The sequence below is a fragment of the Vicia villosa genome, linkage group LG7 (genome assembly GCF_029867415.1).
Source record: "Vicia villosa cultivar HV-30 ecotype Madison, WI linkage group LG7, Vvil1.0, whole genome shotgun sequence".
Lineage (NCBI taxonomy): Eukaryota > Viridiplantae > Streptophyta > Magnoliopsida > Fabales > Fabaceae > Vicia > Vicia villosa.
Window position 1 is genome coordinate 81,214,479 of NC_081186.1, and position 22,193 is coordinate 81,236,671.

At 32.9% G+C, this 22,193-nt stretch overlaps 2 protein-coding genes and 1 long non-coding RNA gene across 3 annotated transcripts; 1 reads left to right on the forward strand and 2 right to left on the reverse strand.

The window, feature by feature from the left end:
* The first annotated feature begins 2,920 nt into the window (after positions 1-2,920).
* LOC131617598 (uncharacterized) lies at positions 2,921-8,089 on the forward strand. The gene is made up of 4 exons (XR_009288630.1): positions 2,921-3,129; positions 3,413-4,010; positions 4,074-4,219; positions 6,051-8,089. It is a non-coding gene; the product is annotated as an uncharacterized LOC131617598 (long non-coding RNA).
* A 789-nt stretch (positions 8,090-8,878) lies between these two features.
* On the reverse strand, positions 8,879-12,749 carry LOC131617599 (cucumisin-like). The gene is made up of 10 exons (XM_058888863.1): positions 12,620-12,749; positions 12,411-12,499; positions 12,226-12,320; positions 11,896-12,136; positions 11,289-11,814; positions 11,089-11,192; positions 10,235-10,450; positions 10,033-10,144; positions 9,730-9,943; positions 8,879-9,514 (listed from the first exon to the last, which is right to left on the reverse strand). Exons 1-10 carry the CDS (start codon positions 12,692-12,694, stop codon positions 8,904-8,906), a joined length of 2,283 nt encoding a protein of 760 aa, XP_058744846.1. The 5' UTR covers positions 12,695-12,749; the 3' UTR covers positions 8,879-8,903.
* A 4,560-nt stretch (positions 12,750-17,309) lies between these two features.
* LOC131619472 (uncharacterized) lies at positions 17,310-20,103 on the reverse strand. Its single transcript, XM_058890562.1, has 4 exons — positions 20,098-20,103; positions 19,487-19,524; positions 19,114-19,291; positions 17,310-19,013 (listed from the first exon to the last, which is right to left on the reverse strand). Exons 1-4 carry the CDS (start codon positions 20,101-20,103, stop codon positions 17,310-17,312), a joined length of 1,926 nt encoding a protein of 641 aa, XP_058746545.1.
* Positions 20,104-22,193: the final 2,090 nt, after the last annotated feature.

Genomic DNA, 22,193 nt, shown 5'->3' on the forward strand with positions numbered 1-22,193 from the left:
TCTACATATTATAAATTATTATTTACTGATAATTTATAAACTTATTTCTACATGTTTAAATGTTATTTTTGCCATGAATTTTCTGTACAAACTATTGCTATTATTAAGACTAAGCCTCAACTTTTTGGTTTTGTAGAAAAGAAACATTTTTAACAATCCACATATACTTAGAAACCCCAACATGTTTCCGAATACAAGGAGTTTTTTTAAACCTTAATAGTTCAGGCTGCCATTCACAAAATTTTAAATAATCCATGCAGCAATGGCATAATAATGTCAATACCAGAAAAACAACCACCATGTCAACTGAGAAGTACAGACCCAACAAATAAAACTAACAAAACATAAACACATCTGTCCAGAAATTAAAAAACTAACACATTCATAAATACTTCATAGTCTACGAAAAACTCTCCTTCACACCCCTTAACACGTTAGTCAATATGCTTTTCCACGCTCTACAGCCACCAAAATCGATTCCACCGGAGGATATGTGATAGAGAAGCGCAGTGTGTCTCCCTTCTGAAGGTTGCGGTCTTTGCAAAAATTCGACCACATGCCGCATAAATACCTATCCACGGTACCCTCCCTCTTGATCATCTCGCAGTAATAGGGGACATCATTGCTGCGATCGATCAGGGTTATTCTTGGAATCTTGCCATAGATGCATTCACGAATGACAACTCTTGGAATAAACTGAAACAGAACAAATAAACACCAGCTTTACGTTACTACTTACTATGCAGCATTGTACATTTTGATTACAGCTACGGTCATATGTGACTTACCAAAGCATTCTTTCTCAACTTCTCAGGGTTGTCAACAATCCTGGTCCAGCTAACCTCTTTCACAGACACCGGTGCAGGAGTGGAACTCCTACATATGTTAAACAAAACAGGTTTATAAAACACCGTAATTTAGCTGTCATAAACAACATATATATATATATATATATATATATATATATATATATATATATATATATATATATATATATCTGTGTGCGTGTGTGTGTGTGTGCAACGGGATATTCATCGACAATGAATGCTTACCTTCTATAATTAGCACGTGCGACACCCCTGCGAGAAACTTTTGCATTGGCTTTGTCTTCCTGCAACTTTGCTGATTTCTCCACACTGTTTCCAACGACTTGCCTCTTGCCTTTCACCCTTTCTGACATTCTTTTGGCTCCAGAATTCCTACGCCAATACAATAGGAAACAAGAGAGGATTAATGTCATCATTTGTACATTTGTACCTACTAATTCATCGACGAATATATTCTTACACCTATTCGTCTAATGTATTTTACAACGTATTTACGTCACAACGTATTTACCATTCAAATAAATCATGCTAAGTATCACAGTTGGTATATATATAAAAACCAACTTCTATTCTAAAGAAGTTGGTTATAACAATTAAAGAACAAATCACGAATACCTTCGGGATGAGGAAGCTTGAAAAGATGCCCTGTAGACGGCGGCATGTTAGCTTTTTTTTCCATTCACTACAACATTGTCTGACTTCTGTTGTTTCCCTTTGCTCCCTTCTGGAATTTCGGCATGATCCACAACATCTTTTCCCAGTTCACCCTGTTCATCTTCCTCAGACAGAGGTTCTGGTTTCACCAACGCTGCCTCTATTTCCTCAATGGCATCCATGCTTTCTTTTTTCACACGACGACACTCCTCTAACATTTGTTTCAACACATAACTCCGTGTTCGTTTCAGATTCTATTGGATTTCAACCGGACGACCTTCATCCCTGCACAATAACAGATTCTTTAATAAATAGTAAAGTGTTCCTCGACGGTATGTGATCATTGCATGTCATCTTTGATAACCGTGGTACTTTTCTAATCTCAACTACGCCGTTGAAGGTTCATCGATATATATGCATGGAAAGCGAAGGAATAACTATTTACCCAAATCAATGGCCACTGCGACTACATGCAAGCCCAACTTAAACCCTAAATCAAACTGATAAAATCTAACCTTGATGTGGTGGTGTTCACCGTAGCTTCGGATGGTTTGACTGAGATTCCTTCCATTCCGTTCCACACTCTTGCTCCGATGACTTTCGATTACACCGTTTTTTCCGCCTCCAACAATGTTGCCCTACGAAAATGGAGACAACACAGGGTATTCTGAGAAAGTATTCTGAGAGACAGAGCGGTTGTTATGTTGGTTTCCTATAAGCAATTGCGTTTCCCAGGCGTATAATGTTTAGGTTTTCAAAGTTGTTTTAATAAGGGAAATATCTAACGTCTATTCCATTACTCTCTTTTACTTCCAGTTATTTATCTTTATATTTGGAACATCATTTACGTTTATAAAGAAAAATATATTATGTAGAGGGTTTAAATATTAGCAACTGCCATTTAGTTATTAAATGGGTTTGTAATGAAATATTTATTACTTTATATTTGCTACTAAATATTTTTTTTTTTATGATTTTATTTAAAATGATCATGGTAATGGTCATTTTCAATTACCACAAACCAATCCAACTACATAATTTATTTGTTCTTATTTTAATTTTCTATTTATTTTTAATAAAATTCGAATATTTTAAACATTTTTTTTAGAAGGAAAAAAATTAAAGTTTTTACTTTATAGTCTTCCTCTACATCTTTAAATTTATTTAATCAACTATTTACAACAGTAGATTCTATTACTTTGTATTTTTTCTTACAAATTCTATATCATAACTGTTTTTAAAAAATATATATCTTATATTATATTCTTTTTAATTTTACTACATTTTATTTCTTATACTAAGAATATAAATCCTATATTAAAATATCAATTATACATCTAAAATGAACGAATGCGCATCCAATACAAGCACGGGTTAGTTACTAGTTTGCCTTAAAAAAACAGGCAAAAACAAATCTCATCAGCTCTCACCTCGTGATCACTAATCTCAACCCCACCACAGAATTCAGCCTCCCTCATCAAATTCATCCTCTTCTTCCTTCCCCAAAGATTCTCTTACTTTTCATACTCAATAATCTTATTCGTTCTCTTAAACTCAGTCTCTATTTAAGAATACAGAAACCCTAATTCAATTCTCACGAAAGAAATAACAAGGGATCCTTCTACAACCGGGACCAACATTTCCTATGGTAAAGTATTCCTAGATTATAGACTTAATTTTAGTGTCTTGGGACCAACATTTCCTATGGTAAAGTATTCCTAGATTATAGACTTAATTTTAGTGTCTTGGGACCAACATTTCCTATGGTAAAGTATTCCTAGATTATAGACTTAATTTTAGTGTCTGGGGTAAGTTCCTCATAGTTCAAAGGAGCGTTAGTACTTACTAATTACTATTTCATAGCAGGATATGATGTTAACATTGACAAGTCCATAGTGTTCTTGAGAATTAACAAGCTGATTTTCATGCAGTGTTTGACTATTTTCCAGCTCATAGTGTTGAAACATTTAGGAATTAGCTAGTTGTTCGAGGGACTGTCTCAAAATCGGTTAGCGGATGGTTGCATAATACCTCTGAATGATGTAGATGATTGTTGAGAAATGTATCATATATAGAGCAAGATGATCATAATGTATTGGTTTGATGTCTCTGATGTGACTGTCTTCAAGTTGTTCAGAACAAACAGGGTGTTTCAGACTCGACTGATGGATCGCTGGGTGGTGCCTCATAATCGCCTTGTTGATTATTGTCTGAGACATCAACTTTTTTCGACTGTTTGTTGGGTAGTGATTATTAGGAGGTTCTATAGTGCCCTTCCATTTTGAAAATTATGTATATAGAAAGACAATCAAAATCAAAGATGCTGCATCACTTACTCTGAAGCACAATTTCTGGAGTCTGCATCACTTACTCTGAAGCACAATTTCTCATGTATTTTCAATTTCAAGGAATAACAGCTTTTGAAGGGGTTGATTCAGGCATGTCTCTTGGGGGAATTTGAAGGTGTTGCATCTATATTTCTAAAGAAATTGACATATAGTATGCATGAGATGTGCTACGACATTCTCGGTAAGAGTTGAGTTTTGTGTTCAGTAACTTTGTAAATCAAATCTGAGTAAATTTTCGTTACAGGGCCAGCTAGCTTTGGAGTTTGTACCAAGGAACCAAGGGTTGATAGACAAGACTCACTTATTTGATATTTGAGCTAATGAAGATTATTCCAAACTACTTTGTCAAACTCTGTATTGACCCTTGAATACCACCACCAAATCATTGAGGTTAGTTTTTGCGTCATCGTTCATCGGTATTTTTCATTAGCATATTTGGTTGTAGACCTACCTACACCTACACCCTACCTATATACAAATTAGAAATTACTTCACTGACATGTCCTGTAGTCATTTTGTTGGCATCAACATTTGATGCTTGCTTATGTTATAAGCTGAATGTAATATTCAGTTTTTTTCATTGTTCGCTCATCAGGTAATTAGAACATTTTGTGCAGTATTGAAGAAAGTCCCCCTCAGCTATTGGAACTTGTATTCATGAAATGTGCATGCGAAGAAACATCATATAATTAATTAGAAATTAGCAAGAGAATGTAGAACATGCCACTGCAATGTATACACTTGAAGCTTACTACCTCTTGTTTCAAACCTAAAATCTAATTAATTAATTGTTTATGTATTTGATTCAAATAAATATCAAATATATAGATTTATTTCCTTATATTTGAAATATAACATTGGTGCTCTAATGCAGATAGAGCTTTACTTTCTCAACTTTGATTCAATCTTAGATCAGTTTCCTCTGTCTATTTCAATGATTTTGAAAGCTAGAAGTGTCATTACAGTATGAGAATTGAACACACAGTAGCTAGTATTCAGCAAAACTGAGAGGATTTCTCTTATAAAAAACAAATTGCTTAAAGTTTAAACTAGTGTAATGACCACTGACAAAAATGATTACAAACATGTTTCTTATGAAAAACTGAAATCGATACTTCATATTTTAAAAATATACAAGTCCTGTCAAAGACGAAACCTTCATCTAACTCACTTTTTCTTATCAGCATTGCTCGGGTGTTCGTTGGGTAGTGATTCTTATACAAAACATGATGGAAGGATTGATCAAAATGAGTGGAAAACGTTTGTTTCTTAACATCCATCCTTCATATACAACATCACCAAGGTAGTCAAGCACGGGATCTTAAGTAGGATTAGACGGCCTGTGAAAGATCGTAAAACTAGGATCGTAGCAGTGCACGACACTTAAGATCTTACTGGAGGGTAAAATGGTAAATTCACATGAACAAAAACATGAAACTTATAATACATGAACAAGATAACCTATAAATCACAACATTCAACTAAGTTAATTAATAATTCATAACCATCAATCCCTAATTTAATAAGCTCAAAAGATCAAGTTCAAAATAAATAGCTCAACAGATCAAGTTCAAAATAAGTAACTCAAAAAACATAAATATAACAAACAAGTCTAATCATCTAAGCCCAACAAAACAGGGCCAACACTATGGTTTTTACGATCTTACCTAAAAGATCTCGATCTTGACTACAAAAGCACACGAAAAAGTTTTTTATAAGATCCTAGCACTAAAAGGAAATTTCAGATTGTAAGATCTTACGACCCAGCTCTCGATCTTGACTACATTGAACATCACTCTTTCATATCTAAATTAAGTGTAAGAAAATTCATTTTTATTGACTTGACATTTCTAAAACATATAAATTGGTTTTTATATATGTTTCCTCCATATCTAGGAATAAATTGCAATATGTATCTTCTTTTGCACGAGACATATTTGATATTTCCCAAAATTTTCTTTTCAAAAACATCTAAGGACGAAATTTATTCACTTGATTTGTTATACTAGTGTAGCTCTTGCTTGATCCATGTCGCCCCATGGTCAGCCCTTGATAGCTTGGATTTGATTTAGGAAGTCATATATTGCTCTCTTTGTTGATTGATACTCTGGATTGGCAAATGAGATATATATCATGTCAATGTTGGTTTTTATCATTGTAGTTTATGTTGTTTTATTTCTCATGTTTTTAATGGTATTTTGACCACATGTTTTGATGACAGATTTGTAAGAGCTAGACCTCGAACATGGTATTTTATGGTTTTCTGTTTGCTAATTGAGGTTAAAAGTAGTCCAGTCACAAGTGTTGCCAAACCTTCATATTTCACTTGGAGTACATGGAGAAGTAAGGCATTTTCTTGGTTAGGTATTTATATCTACACATATTTGTTAACCACACTTCAAAGGATTTCGTTTGGATGAGCATAATCACTTTGAGATTTTTCAATTTGCGATGACACGATTTTGGTTGGTGAGGATTCTTGGAACAATCTTTGGACTTTTAAGGCCATTCTTAGAGGTTTCGAATTTGTTTCCGGATTGCGTGTAAATTTGAATAAGAGTAGACTTTTTGGTGTGAATCTTGACCCGGGGTTTATCCAAGCCGGAGCTTCTTTCCTAAATTGTGAGATTGGTTTGTCTTCCTTTGTTTTCCTTGGTATACCGGTCGGAATAAATCCTAGAAGATGTGACATGTGGAGACCGCTTGTTTCAAGATTAAGAAGGAGAATTGGAAGTTGGCATAATAGACAACTTTCGATTGGCGGGAGGGTCGTTCTTTTGAATTCCATTTTAGCTAGCATGCCAATTTTTCTTTTATCCTTTTATAAGGCTCCGAAGACCATCATTAACGAAATCATTGCGATCCAACGGTGTAGAAGATAAGAAGAAGGTTAATTGGATTAGTTGGGATACCGTGTGTCTTCCAAAAAAAGAAGGAGGACTTGGTGTGAAACATTGTGGAAAGTTTAATAATGCGCTTCTTAGCAAATGGAAGTGGCGTATTTTGAACACGGAGAATTCTTTTTGGACTAACATTCTTTTTTGTAGGTATGGAGATATTCAAAGAGCAATGCTAAAGGAACCTCTGTATCATTCCCGTGATAAAGTTTCACTTTGGTGGAAAGACCTTTGTTCGGTTGGTTGTGCGACATTGGATTCACCGCTAAATTGGTTCAAATCTTCCATCTCTTACAAACTTGGTAATGGCATTTCTTTGGAATTTTGGTTTGACACTTGGTTAGGCACAACACCTCTTGGTATTCTTTTTCCGGATTTACTTTCCTTATCGAATGATCCGCATGCAAAGGTGGCCGATATGGGTAGTTGGGATGGAGAAATTTGGAATTGGTCTTTTGGCATTTTCTGTATTCGGAGGACAGGGCAGCCGCGACAAATTTGGTTGAGTTGGTGATTCTTCTCGCGCCGGTTCAGCCACATCATTCGGTGGAAGACTCTTTTGTGTGGTGGAGAAATCCTTCCGGATTCACGGTGAGTAATGCGTATGATACCATCTTGTTACTTGAGTCTCGGAGAGCTCCTTTGAATAGCTCGATATCTCTAGCTTTCTCTCGTTTATGGAAGACAAAGGTTCCGAGTCGCATTCATCTTTTTGGTTGGGGATTGGTTTGGAATAGACTTGCTTCAAAAGCGGAATTGGCAAAGCGTGGAATTTTGTTAGATCATAATTTGTGGATGTGTTCCTTATGTGGTCGATTTCAAGAGGATTTGGAACATCTTTTTGTTCATTGTGATATAGCTAGAGATTGGTGGAATAAATTGCTTCTTTGGCTTCGTTTGGATGATATCACTTCGGCCGGGACTATTTTGGAGCGGATTGCTTGCTTGGAGATTTCTTGTAAGGTACATATTCACTTAGATGTGGGTTATTTTTTGGTTTAATTTTTTGTTGGGTTATATGGAAGTGTAGGAACGAAGTCATTTTCAAAGGGACAATTGTATCAAATTTTGATGGGATGGGGTTTATCAGATTCATTGCTTGGGAATGGTTCATGTCTTTTTTTAAAGTGAATGACACTTTTCTTTGGTCGGATTGGTGTGTTGATCCGAGACCATTTTTTAGATAGGTGGTTTTGGTTGTCCTTGATCCGGTTGCATCCGACGGGGAATCCTACCATTCTTTTCTTTTCTTCCTTTCTTTTTGTTCTTTTGGTTGTGGATTAAGCACCCCTAGTGCTTGTTAATATATCCCTTTGCTTATAAAAAAAATATTCTAATGTGAAGTCTCTTAACCTTGGTTGAAGTTGACAAGGATGTAGTAGTTGCTACTAAAAAAGATGAGGAGTAGATACAATGAAGTCCAATTAAAGATCATGAGAAGTGGAACACATTAGTCTTATTAAGGAAAATGGTAAGTAGTTGATGACTAAGAAACTGATAAAGAAAAAATTTAGGGCCCATATCTTATCATAGTAAGTACTATCACATCCATAGTAAAGTATGTATGATAAAAAATACTTGTCTTTGATTCTCATTTTAACTTTCCTTAGCTTGTTTATTTTCTTTTTATCTCACCGATATCCATGCCATTTTTTTATAATTTGAAGTTGGCCTACTTCTATCAAATTTATAGCTATTATTTTTTTTTTTGGAAAGAAAATTTATAGCTATTATTTTATTAAAACATTCATCTAAATATATGCTTATGGATTAGGTAACTACCTATTTGTAAGGGTCCAGAAGTCAAGATGTGCCTTCAGCTACTAAATAGTTTATCAAATTCATTTTCAATTTATTCTATGTGTAGGTCTGCAACAAACTTGGATACAAAAGTTGTTGCAATAAAAAAGACTGCAGAAGGCTATGATAATAAGCTTAATGCGAAGAGAACACTAGGGAAATCAAACTTCTTTGTCATAAGAATTATGATAACGTGTGTTTCTATAGATATTTTGTTTTTTTGTGTCTATGTTAAAGTCATTTTTTGCTCTGAATTTTTTAACTGCATTGTATAGTCTTATATATATTTTATATTTTAAATTTTTTTAACAAGATATTAATATTGTAAAAAAAACAAATATGCAATTAAATTTTTTATTTTTATCATAGTAAACAATTTATTCAATAATAATAATAAAAAGTAATAAATTAAAAATTACAAGGCATATGTAATCTATCCTATATAAATTGACACCCTTTCCTTCCACCGCCAGCTCATCAAACACAACAATGGGACTCCTCACTTGAAATTTACCATTGTCCCATATCAAAGAAGCGGAGCCAATTGACTTCTTCAATTTTCCATTTATAGTGAGGATAAAATTTTGTTTTTCTCCCAATGATGTGAATGATAAAACGTTGGGGGTCACTGAAATGTTAAGTCCTCTTGGAGCAGTTACAAATGCTCTATATGTAGACATAGGTAACCCTACATTTGTAACTATTCTTTTGAAGCTTGCATTTAAGTGATGTTTAATCCTGGGAACTTTGAAAGCAAAAGAAGGATAATTTAAGTTTTTTGGTGTGATATGTCCTCTCTCAGAGCAATTGACTATACTCAATGTGATTCTGAGTAACATAGACATATCTAAACCTTGATCACATAAAAACTTAATATAGTCTTCTTCATTTGCATCATATACCAAACCAGGATCTAAAGCCTTTATAGGGTCAATTTGTCCGGCTCCATACGCAAATTCTGCGTCACGGTCTGAGCTTATTTGTTTTGCTGCAACACAATTTTTTTTTTATATTAGTTTAGTTAGTTTAAAACATGGCAAATATATTTTTCTCACCTAAAATGAAATAAACCTATTATTATTTTAAATAAACCAATTCAGTTCTATTAAAATACTAATTAAATCTAAGCATGTGCTAACTAAGTTTTCTTTTTCTAGATACACAGTATATTGATTGAGGTGAGACACTACTCATTTCTACTACCTGTGGTCATTAGAGCTGAGCGTATAGCAGCAGGTGACCATGTAGGATGGACCGATTTCACAAATGCTGCTGCACCAGACACGTGCGGACATGACATTGATGTTCCAGACACAATATTGAAGTCCAATTTTCTTTTCTCACCAGAAATTAGAGAAATTGGAGCAATTGGAGACCAGCTGGCTAGAATGTCTACTCCGGGAGCGATCAAATCAGGCTACAATATTATACAAAAAAAAATAGTTAGCAACAAAGTATTATAAAATTGATAAGATATATTTAATGTATTAAGTAATTAAAATGAACCTTTAAAATCTCTGGTGTAGCATTATTAGGACCCCTTGACGAGAAAGAGGCGGTCATAGGAGCCAATGTATCATTCAACTGAGACGTCTTATATATAGATGCTACCGGATTCCTGCACATTGACTAGTTAATACAATATACTCTAGATAAGTGTGGTTTTCTAAATTATTGTTAGTATTTAATTTATAATTGCAATTGATACCTTGTAGACTTGATATATTTATGTACTTTGGCAGCATCTTTCGGTTTAAGATAGCTTGCGGGCAGGGGAAAAGAGTATGCGGTATCATATGTTGGACCTTGTATCAAAACACCAACAGCACCAACTCTGTGAGCCTCGGCAGATCCTAGTGAATCTTCGCATAAAACAATTTTACCCTTCACCAACTTGATATCCAAGGAGTTGGTTGAGCAATTCCTACAATTTAAAAATATGTCAAGTTATTGAGTATCTATATTATAGGAAACAGATTGGCCGACTTTAACTTGCGAAAGGCACCCTAACTTTGAGTGCATATGAACCATGTCTTTATTTTAATTAAAAAAATGTCACAACAAAAAAGAAACCATACAATCAGCTTTTTCATTTCACTTCCAAGTAACAACTATCAAAACACAGCCACCTCAACTCGCCGAGCCATTACACTACACGGTCAGAATGAACTTGCTAGTGAGATCAAAGCCATTCTCCATTGCGACTGTCATCTCATTCAAAACTAGTTGCAGTGTTAAAGTCTAATGTAAGGGAGATAATGGTGGTTGGTTTAGTGACTTGGATTAGATGGTGACTGGTGTGACGTGTCCAATAGTCTAGTTTTTTAAAAAGAAAAAAGAAGTGATAAGTGGCACAATAAAAGAGGTAAATTTGATTCAACGATTTATATGCATTCAAGCTACGGTGCATTTCGTTAAAGTCAGGCAATCCCTTTCTATCTATATAATAAAAGTATGACCCATTTATCTTAAATATATGAAATAAGATAGCTAAAATATAGTGAAAGGCAAATAAAGAGTTAAAAGAACCAACTATAATTTAAATGATATGAAGACTAGTACCTGGATGAATCTTTATTGAAGCCTGCATCCTTATTTGGTGCATCTCCAGCATAGATAATGGGCCATAATTCTCCCTGAAGGTCAAATGTATTTAAAGAAATACCCTACACATATAAAGTAAATGTATTGAGATTATTATTAATATTGTCATTATATACTTTGAAGTCAAAGAAAATTAAATAGAAAAAAAAATGATTTACCTCAAGAATTTGGTTATCTCCTAATTTGAGCTTTGTAACAAATTTTCTATCAATGGTGCTTGCAGCAACACTGATTGCCCAAGGTGCAAAATTTGTTATTGAAGAACGTTTCGGACCTGAGTTACCCGCCGCAAATACCGTTAGTATTCCATGTTCCAGTGCATGGAAAGATCCAACGGAGAATACATCCCCAAAATGGACACGAGCTTCCGACACTCCCCCCAAAGATACGGATAATATGTCAACTCCATCGTAACCGGCATCATCAAACGCGGCGAAAATGTCATCATCATTACATGCATCAGACCAACATGCTTTATAAACTGCAATTCTTGCTGAGGAAGCCCCTCCTCTTGCTGTTCCTTGACCCAGGCCTAACATGCTAGTCATGCTAATAGGGTTTCCAGCAGCTGTTGATGCTGTATGGGTTCCATGCCCATCTGTGTCTATGGGGGACATCTTGTTTATTTTTAAGAAATCATCATCATAATACTCGTTTCTATAATATCTGGCGCCAATTATTTTGCTACAAAAAATATTAACAAATATTAGTATTTACTTTTTGTTGTAGTAAGAATGTGTGTTAAATAATTGATAAGATATTTACTTGTTGCATGGAAAATGAGAAGTTTGGCAAGTTCCTTTCCATTTTTTAGGTGGCGGTCCATATCCTTTATCGTTGAAACTTTCAGATTCTGGCCAAATTCCAGAATCTATCACTCCAATTATGATGTCATTTTCATTGTGTTCTCTCTCCACATATTTTGGTAGTCCTATAAAGTCCCAAGATCTTGTGGTAAGTAGCTGTCTCTTTCTACTCAAAAATACAGACACCACCCCATTAAGTCCTGCACTTTCAATATTTTTTTAGTCAGAAATACAGATATTCTAATAGTAATAAATGATAGATGATTTTTCGTAAAAGTTGTCTACACACCTGCGATTTTGTGAGCTTCATTATCCGTAAGCTTCGCAGCAAATCCACTGAAGCTACGTTTGTATTGATAAATGATTCTCTTTGAAGTTGAATTGCTAAAGTTGTGATAGAAAAAAAAGAATAAGATAATGATTATTATTTTTTTTGTAATAAAATAAATAAAACTTTGATGAAATAATATAAACCTTTCGGCAACTTGATTTATCATATTTTGATAAATGATCCGCGAAGTCCATTCATCGTTTACAATCTTTCCGGTATAGACAATGTAAGTCTGCAATAGAATGAAACAGATTTATCATAAATTAGAAAAATACACTTATTCTAATTAAATTAATTAATTAAAAACATGAATTATAGAAAATAGATAGATAAAGAGAAACAAAGTGTTTACCTTCATATTAGATGTGTAACATTTCACCAAGAGTGAAAAAAGAGTAAGGATGAAAATCAAAGTACTAGTGCCCATTGTCAAGCTAGCAAGATACAATAAAAAAGTTTAGTAGTATGCACCTCTCAACACTCACACTAACAAACCTAATAATTACAAATGTGACTAATAATTATAAAAATTTACAAATATCACTGATGATTACATTTAATTACAAAATAATATTTATAAAATTTAAAACGTCATTAGTTGGATTACAAAATAAAATTAAGCATTAAATTAGCAAATGCAATCTTGTCACTTGTTTCTAGAAAACATCTACTATCAACTTTAATAAGCTGATATCTATAACCTAGAGGAAGTCTAAAATTTTAATATATTTTCAATAAAAAAAATTTACATTACAAAGCAAAGAAATAAAAAGCATGAACCCTAAACACTTTCAACTTTTCATTTCTACCAAAAACAGAAATTATAGGTGTTCTACCTAAAAATAATTTAATTTGATGTTTTGGTTTTCTGTAGTGAATTGTAGGTGTCAAATAGCACGCCTCTTTATGAAAAGGTAATATATGCTACTTTCTCTTTATTTTCCTGAGCAAATTGAGTTGAAAAACAGAAAATTGTCAAACAAATGGCTTTTTTTTTGGCAGAAAAATATGTCAATAGTGGGAGGGACGTGAGATTCTCACTATAATAAGAAAAAAATGGAGACGAGTGCTTACTTTTATTTTGTTTTTACTGAGGGACAGAGTCTTGGCTAGGAATTACAATACAGTTCAATGCAAATTCTGTATCCTTTTACTGTAACTTTATTGAGGCCATGAAGAGCATTTGCAAGGAGAAAGCTGCTGGTGGAATATGGGGAGCAGCTTGTTGGGCTATATGGAAACAAAGAAATAATATTGTCTTTAATAATGCTGTTGAGGATGTTGATGAAATGTTCCAGGATGCTAAAATTCTAAGCTAGCAGTGGCAGGTTCTTAGCACCAAGGGAGTTAAATTGTGTGCATTCTATGATTGGTATCACTATCCTAAAGAGGTTTTAGTTTTGTAATTATGTTGGGGCTGTTGGAAAAATAGGCTAGGTGGTGCATAGTTTTAAGTATTTTATGAGTAATTCAAACTTGAACTATTTGTATGTTTGCCTTTGAAGCTTGTTTTGAGCTTCTCCTGTTATATAATAGTTTGCTTATCAAAAAAAAAAAAAAAAAAAAAAAAATTATGTAATACTTGAAAATATGGGCTGCAATGCAACAGTGGAAATTATAAGTGTTCTACCCTAAAAAGAATTTTGATAATTTTGGTTTTCTATAGTGGATTTTGTGCTACACTTTTTACCATCTATTATTAATATATAAAAATTAATTAAAGACAGAAATTCATGCCCCTAATTACATACCTATCAATATATGTTTTGTTTAAAACATTTTTTCATATGTTGAAGTTGATTTTGTATATGTCATACCCATATGCTTATAACAGGTTCATATTCTCCATGTTGCAGCTAACATGAAGATGCACGGTCTCTTCATTCCTTATACCACGAGCTTTTTCTCCTAAGGGCCTAATTAAATGACTTCTTGTGTTTAGTTTTTAAAATCTATTTTTTAAATTAGTTTTAAAAAGTATTTTTAAAAAGAGAATTTTAAAAAAAATTGTGTTTGATGATCTAGTTATTGAAAATAGTTTTAAAAATGAAAAAATAAAAATGTATTTGGTAACTTTTAATGTGTTTGACTAATCATATTTTTTAGGAGAAATTAATTGATATATATTTTTTATGAAAAAATGCAATGTTTATGGAAAAGAAAAGTGAGTTTAAACTAAAGTTGGATGCATAAACCTTCTAATTGATATAAAAAAATTAAAGAAATACAAATACAAATGATCAGAACTTATTTGGCATAATCCCATGCTTTTTTCTTAAATTAAAATAGTGTATTAAGTAGCTTAATGTTATTGAAGATGCATAAGAAAATAAAAACATATAATTATATTACAAAAACTACAACATTGTCATTACTGTGAAAACTGACACTATTCTCCATGTTTTCATCTCTCATGTTTTTAAAATTAAAAAGTAAAATAGAAATTCAAAACTCTCTAAAACAGTTATAGAGAAATGTTGTGTGTTTAGGGGTAAGAGATGATTGTGAAAGAGAGACAAAGATTAGGTGAGTTACATTACACAAAGCAAAAACGAACGGATCATCCACTCCAAACCATCTTTTGCTTTTGCTTTTTTTATTTACTTTATTATTACTTAGCAGATGTTTTCACAAGTTATTCATGCATAATTAAGCAAAAACATAGGCATACAACTTTTGCTTCATGTTGGACTATTTTCTTCCATTATCATCACGCTTTCACTCAGTTTTAGCTTTTCCCAAGTATTGCAGAGTGTTAGTGGGAAGAGGGTTGCTTGCTCTATTTTGCTGTTTCATTATTTAAATTCATGTCCATATATGATGGAGAGGAACTGAAGAAGTAAAGTAGTGGTTAGTGCATATTATAGACCTAACGTCCGTATGTCGTTGCTTTTAAGTTTTTAGATGGTTAATGCATGCATGCATATTCCCATTTGCTGCTATTAGGCAAAGGTAACATCTCAAAAGAAATACTTTCAACTAGTGCTAAAACCCAATATACTCTGCATTATTGAATGAGAACGTGACTAACAGATGGAAAAAGGAAAAAGCCAAACATTGTTATTTTTGTTTCTAATTATGGAAAGGAATATTCAAAGACAGTCTAGTATTATTATAGTATTTGCCTACCATCTCTGTATAAACTTAAGCAAACACATTACTACCAAAAAAACCAAATAGTCTTGATATACTATTTTTCATTCTAAGGCATGTGTACAATTTTAGGACAGATTTGTATTTCATTATACTATTATCTTATACTACAGACTGCCCACAAAATTATTTAAACAAAATTATTGTATATTTTAAAAAATCACAAATAATCATTTGTCAACTATGTTTTTTTTGTTATGTCATTTCATTATTTTAACATTGTTTTTATAAGATGATTCATTAAAAATTGTTGATATATAAACTTATACGTGTGGCAAATATTTAGTTGCTATTGACAATTAGTTAAATTTAATTTATTTTATATTTTTAAAATAAAGATAAAAATATTTATAACATATTAATTTTAACGAAGATAAATATTATACATAACATAAATATTTATGATTAAAGAATTAGTTAAAGTTTAATTTTTTTAATATTATAGAAAAAAAATAAGATAAAGTCAAAATATGATTCATCAAATAAAAAGTTGATATCTAAATGTATACATAGAGCAAATATTTAATTGTTATTGATCAATTAGTTAAATTTAATTTGTTTTACATTTTTAAAGTAAAAATAAAAACACTTATAACATATTTATTTTAATGTTTAAAAATTGTTGATATATAAACTTATACACATGGCAAATATTTAGTTGATAATTAATTAAATTTAATTTATTTTATAATTTTAAAATAAAAATAAAAACATTTATAACATTTTAAGTTTAATGAATAGAAATATTATACATAACATAAATATTTGTAATTAAAGAATTAGTTAAAGTTAAAAAAATAATATTGTAGAAATAAAGTGTAAACTTGATTCATTACAAAAATGTTGATATATAAATGTATACATAGGGCAAATATTTAATTGTTTTTGATCAATTAGTCAAATTTAATCTATTTTATATTATTGAAGTAAAAATAAAAACAATTATAACATATTTATTTTAAGGAATATAAATAGTTAAAGTTAATTTTTGTTAATATTGTAGCAACAAAAATTAAAAGAAAGTGTCCGGACATATATGTAAAATCAAAATCACGACTTGAACCTCAAATATCATATTTATATAAACTTAAATAGACCCATTACTACCAAAAATACCAAATAGTTGTTATATACTATTTTTCATTCTAAGACATGTGTACATTTTAAAGACAAATTGGTATTTGTTTAGGAAATCTAAATATGTATCTAATAATTGATTGATTATACTATTATCTTATAGTACAAACTGCTCACACAATTATTTAAACAAAATTCTTGTATATTTTTAAAAAAATCACAAATAATCATTTGTCAACTATGTCTTCTTCTTTTTTTGTCATTTCATTATTTTGACATTGTTTTTATGAAACAATTCATTAAAGAATTTCTTTATTTAAATAACTATTTATATCTTTGACTTTTTTTATAAAATAAACAATATTAAAAATATTATCATTATTACACAATAAATTATAAGATAAATGTTCCGATCTCATAAAGTTAAATACTATTATTTACACTTTCATATTACTCCAATGCCATTTTATTTCATTTACATATTTTTGCAATCTTTTAGAGCATTTCCAATGCCATTTTTATTCACATATTTTGGATACTTTGTAGTAAGGTCCAATATAAGTTCGAAATTGAGTAGTGATAATATTCAATATGTACATAAAAAATTAAATTATTGATTAATATCAAATGAATTAATTAAAGGTTGGAATCTTAGAAAAAATAATTCCTTAGTCTTTTGTCAATAAGGTAAAAAATATTTTCTGTATAAGCAGGGGCGGATCCAGACATTACATATTGGTGGGGCTAAACAAGAAGAAACTACAAACTAAATCATATTAAAAATAAAAAATAATATTGTTTAACGCAATACATTACAATGAAAATCGTCTACCATCCATTTCTTGAAAATGAGCTAAAATAACATCATTGTTAATTGTTCCAAGAACATCTCTTTCTATAAAAGTTACAAGACGATCATTTAACCACTGATCACTCATTTTATTACATAACTGACTCTTCACAAATTTCATGGCAGAAAAAACACGTTCCACGCTTGCAGTTGCTACCGGCAAGACTAAAGCCAACTTCAGAAGCTTATAAACCATATCAAATGTGTTGCACTTATTTGTTTCCACAAGTTTTGCACAAAGATCTGAAAGCCCTTTTAACTTTGCAAATTTTGGGTCACTTCGAACATTTCTAACATAATTTTGAAGTTGATGTCGCACCACCACTTCTGGCACATCTACAAAATCATTTGGATAAAGTTCAACCATCCTTAGTAATTTTTTCACATCAAAAGCTGCAAATGATGATGAAGGACTCAAACATGAAACACATTGTAAAAGTTCAGTATTCTCTTCATCAAACCTTGCATTGAGCTCATGCAACTGCAAATCTAAAACATTAAACAAACAATCGTGCTTATAATGATGCAAATTAGAAACACTAGAAGTTGTAGCGTGTCGCCTAGGTTTTTTCCCTTGCACATACGGTGCATCCATATCAGGTACATCAATCTCATGCTTATTGCAAATTTCTATAACCTTAGATATAAGTTCTTCCCATCCATCATTCCTCATTTCTTGTAATTCTTGTTTGGTAGCATTAACAAGTGACAAAGCATTCAAAAGATCTTGATCACGCTTTTGTAACGCTACACTCAAATCATTTGTAAATCCTAAAATCTCAACCATCATATATAACATGAAGATAAAATCAAAAGATTGAAGCACATCTAACAAAAGCATAGTTTCACCATATTTTTCAAATGACGTGTCATTCCCAACTTCTTCAAGAACCCCAATAATGGCACCATACAAAGTCATCAAACTAGTGAGAGTCCTAAAGTGGGAACCCCAACGAGTGTCACCTGCTCTAGCAATAGATGATTCTTGATTTAATCCACTACCAGTCTCTATCTGACCCTCTTCAATCAATTTAGCAAACTGAGTTACTTGTTTGTCCCGAAGCAATTCTTGTCTCTTATTAGAAGATCGTATGAAATTAACAAGCATATTAACCTTACCAAAAAAATCACTAACATCTTTGTGAGTCTTAGCACATGCAACAAGTGCCAGTTGAAGTTGATGGGCGAAACAATGCACATAATAAGCAGATGGATTCTCATTTTGGATTAAAGTTCTCAAACCACCAAACTTACCTCTCATATTGCTAGCTCCGTCATACCCTTGCCCTCTAATGCTAGATAAACTCAAGCCATTAATAGACAACAACTTCTCAAGTGCCTCCTTAAGTGACTTAGCACTTGTTTCTTTAACACTTACAATGCCAAGAAACCTTTCATTTACCAAACCTTCACAATTAACATAACGAATAACAACAGCCATTTGTTCTTTACCAGCAACATCACCAGATTCGTCAATCAAAACACAAAACACATCATCCGCAATATCACATATAATTTGTTGAGTTATTTCACAAGCACAAGCAGCGGCAAGATCTTTTTGAATCTTAGGGGCAGTCATAAGGTTATTTCCCGGAGCACAATCTATTACACTAGCTATCTCGGGGTTAATTTCCTTTAAAGTGTCCACCAACTCAAGAAATGGCCCCTTAAATAAAGAGTTAAGGGACTCGTCACTCCCTCTAACAAGGGTAAACAAAATTGTTAGGAGGTTGATGACGACCTATTTTTAAATAAGCTTTTCTTACCTCATTTTGGATGTCAGGATGATAGCTTGAAATTGGAGGCCTGATTCCTGGATCCGTTTCCAACAATTCATAATCAACAACTTTGATAACCTCATTTGAATGTTGAGTTTCCGATGCTTCTAGATTCGTCGAAGAAGTAGCTTTGTCTCTAGAAAGTACCGGAAAAAATTTCTTCATCCTATAAAGAGAACAATGAAATTATTTATAATAGTTATTCATACTAATATTATAAGAAAATATTGAAACTAATTGATTATGAAGGAAATCATTTACGATAAATTGAGAAAATTAAAAAAAAATTTAACAAATTGGGATTTTAGGGTTCTACCGAAAAAGAAGAAAAATTGAGGAAAAATTAAAATACTTACTTTACCTTAGATTTTCAATCACCCATAAATAGATGTATCCAAACTAAATAGAAAAATTGGAGGAAAGAATGAAGGATTAAGCAATGAGAGGGAGATGAAATGTTTGTGAAGTTTGAGAAGGAGAATAAAATGAATACTACACTCAGTTACCGTAACAATGTTATGTGAGAGATAAAATCAAAAATTTTAATTTATTTTCTTTTATTGCCTAGTCTCTCTCTCTACAATATGTATATATATAATATAAAGAAGTAATTATTTTGATTCAATGCTGTAATGAAAATTTTAATTGCCGCCGCCAAATACAATGTTGTAACCTACTACTAGTACTAGGCTCAGTATGCTGTTAGGTGAAAGAGAAAAAATAGGTTTAATTCTTTTTCTTTTATAAATGATTACTTCCAAGTCTAAACTAATATAGTATATATTTTTTTTCTTTTATATATATAGTATCTATATATATGTGTATATAGTATAAAAAAAAAATAGAAAATTCTGGTGGGGCTTTAGCCACACCTAGTCTCTACATGTGTCCGCCCCTGTGTATAAGGTGAATATCTGATATTTAAATATTATACATAACACAACGTGCTTAAAGCTAAAGCCCTCATCTAACCTCCATAGTTATACCTTTAATCTCTTTTAAGTACTTCTCCTAACCTCCTTAATTAATTATTTCTCTCTCTCCCTCTTCTAATTTTCATCAACAAGAAAAGTCGATATTATCTTACACTTTTCTCATACGGTGTATCTAAACTAAAGTAATTGAAGTGGATTTTTAAGTAGCTTTTTTTTCTTTTTACTCATTTAGATGTGTTTTTAAAGTTGAAAGTGAAGAATCATATATATATTTAGAAAATTGCAGTTAGAATAAGTAGAAAGTATGAGAGAGAAAGTTAGAGAGAGAAACAGTGAGAGTGTCTAGCTTTTTCCGGGAGTTAACATGGCTACAAAAAAAGAGTTCAATGAAGGAGGTTGGCAAGAAGTTAACAGAAGAGGGAGACATAACAACTCAGGATTCAAATGGGACATTATGAAAAACACCATTGCAGGAGAAGTAAGGGAGATAACTTCTTTTTTCATAACGGATTTTGACCACAAATGGAGAGCTAGTGATTTGTTCTTCGAGTTTAAAAACTTAGGGATGGTGGATGAAATTGTTTTACCGCCAAAGAGGGATTGGAGAGGTGAAAAATATGGTTTCGTCAGGTTTGTGAATGTTGAAGACACCAGGTTGCTGGAAATAAAATTGGATAACCTGTGGCTTGATGGAAGAAAACTGAAGGCAAATGTTTCAAGGTTTAAAAGGAAGGGGATAGCTGGTAAACCATCGGCAGATCGTTCAGCGTACACGAAGGTTTATCACAAGGCAGACGGCGTTGTCAGTAAGGAAGTTAATAGAAGAGGACAGATTGGTGGAGGGTTGGCTATCAGAGACACTAAAATTCAGGGTGTTTCTTATGCGGATTCTTTGAAGAAACAATCTTTTCCGAAGGGTTTTACTTCGATGAAAAACAATCATGACATAAACTCTGGGGATGTTAGTTTGAAGGAGGATATTAATAAAACCTATTTTTATAGCTCTAACAAAGACGAGAAAGATCGTTACCGTAATGCTTGGGTGGGCATCGCTAAGGCGCCTGGGTTGGCTTATGGTGTGTGCGACAGCTTGTGGTCCGAAGGTTTTTTCTCCGTGGCGGCAACTCCTCTAGGGCCGAATCTCTGTCTGTTAGAAGAAGAATCAGAAGGGGAAATTAAAAGGTTGTTTTCAGAGAATGCAGAGTGGAAGGATAGCTGGTTTAAGGAGGTAAGGAGGTGGCAGCCTCAAGATGTGGAGTGTTTCAGAACGGTTTGGGTATCTATCTATGGCATACCTTGCTTTGTGAGAAACAAACGCTTCTGTGATCTGCTTCTATCAGACATAGGGGTGGTGGCTAACGGCAATAGTTTGGAGGGCAAACAGAGTAGGATGGACGTTACCAGAGTGATGATTTTCACGAAGCTTTTGGAGACTGTTAATCGGAAGATGGCGGTTTCGGTGGATGGAGTGTGGCACGACATCCTGGTGAAGGAGGAGATTGCGTTCGGTGATGGTGAAAAGGAGGAATCGTGGGCTAGGTCGGAGTCGTCCTCGGAGGAAGCGGCTGAAGGCGAATCCACGGCGGAGAGAGACCCAGAGGAACCGTTGGAGGCGGCGATAGGTGAAGAGCTATCAGAAAAAGTTGATGGAGACTTTTCAAGATGTGTCAGGGTTGCAGAGGTCAAATCTTCTGGGAGAGAGAAACAAGAGCACGATGTGAAGAGTGCTCCGGTTTTAGGTGTTGTTGAGGGCGGCGGTTCTGCTGACTCTAGAAAGGAGCACTGTTTAGGATCCTTTACTGGTGATTCTTGCTCTAGGGTTGAGTGTTCCCTCAAAGGAGCATTAATTGAGATGGTTGAGAAAACAGATAGAAACGAGGTGGTAGCAGATGGTAGTGGAAACGATGACCCAATACTAGATATTAAATTATTTTCTTCAAAGGGGCCCACGTTTTTTGGTCCTTTGCTGCTTTCACGTGTGGACCCAGTCAAGGTTATTAAACCGGTTTCTTTGGTTTCAAAAGGGAAGAAGAAAGTGTCTATTTTACCCTTGGACCCTTTATTAAATAATAGTGAGGTGGAAGTGGTGGGACCCAGGATAGATGACAAAGGGAATAACTTTATAATGAAAGG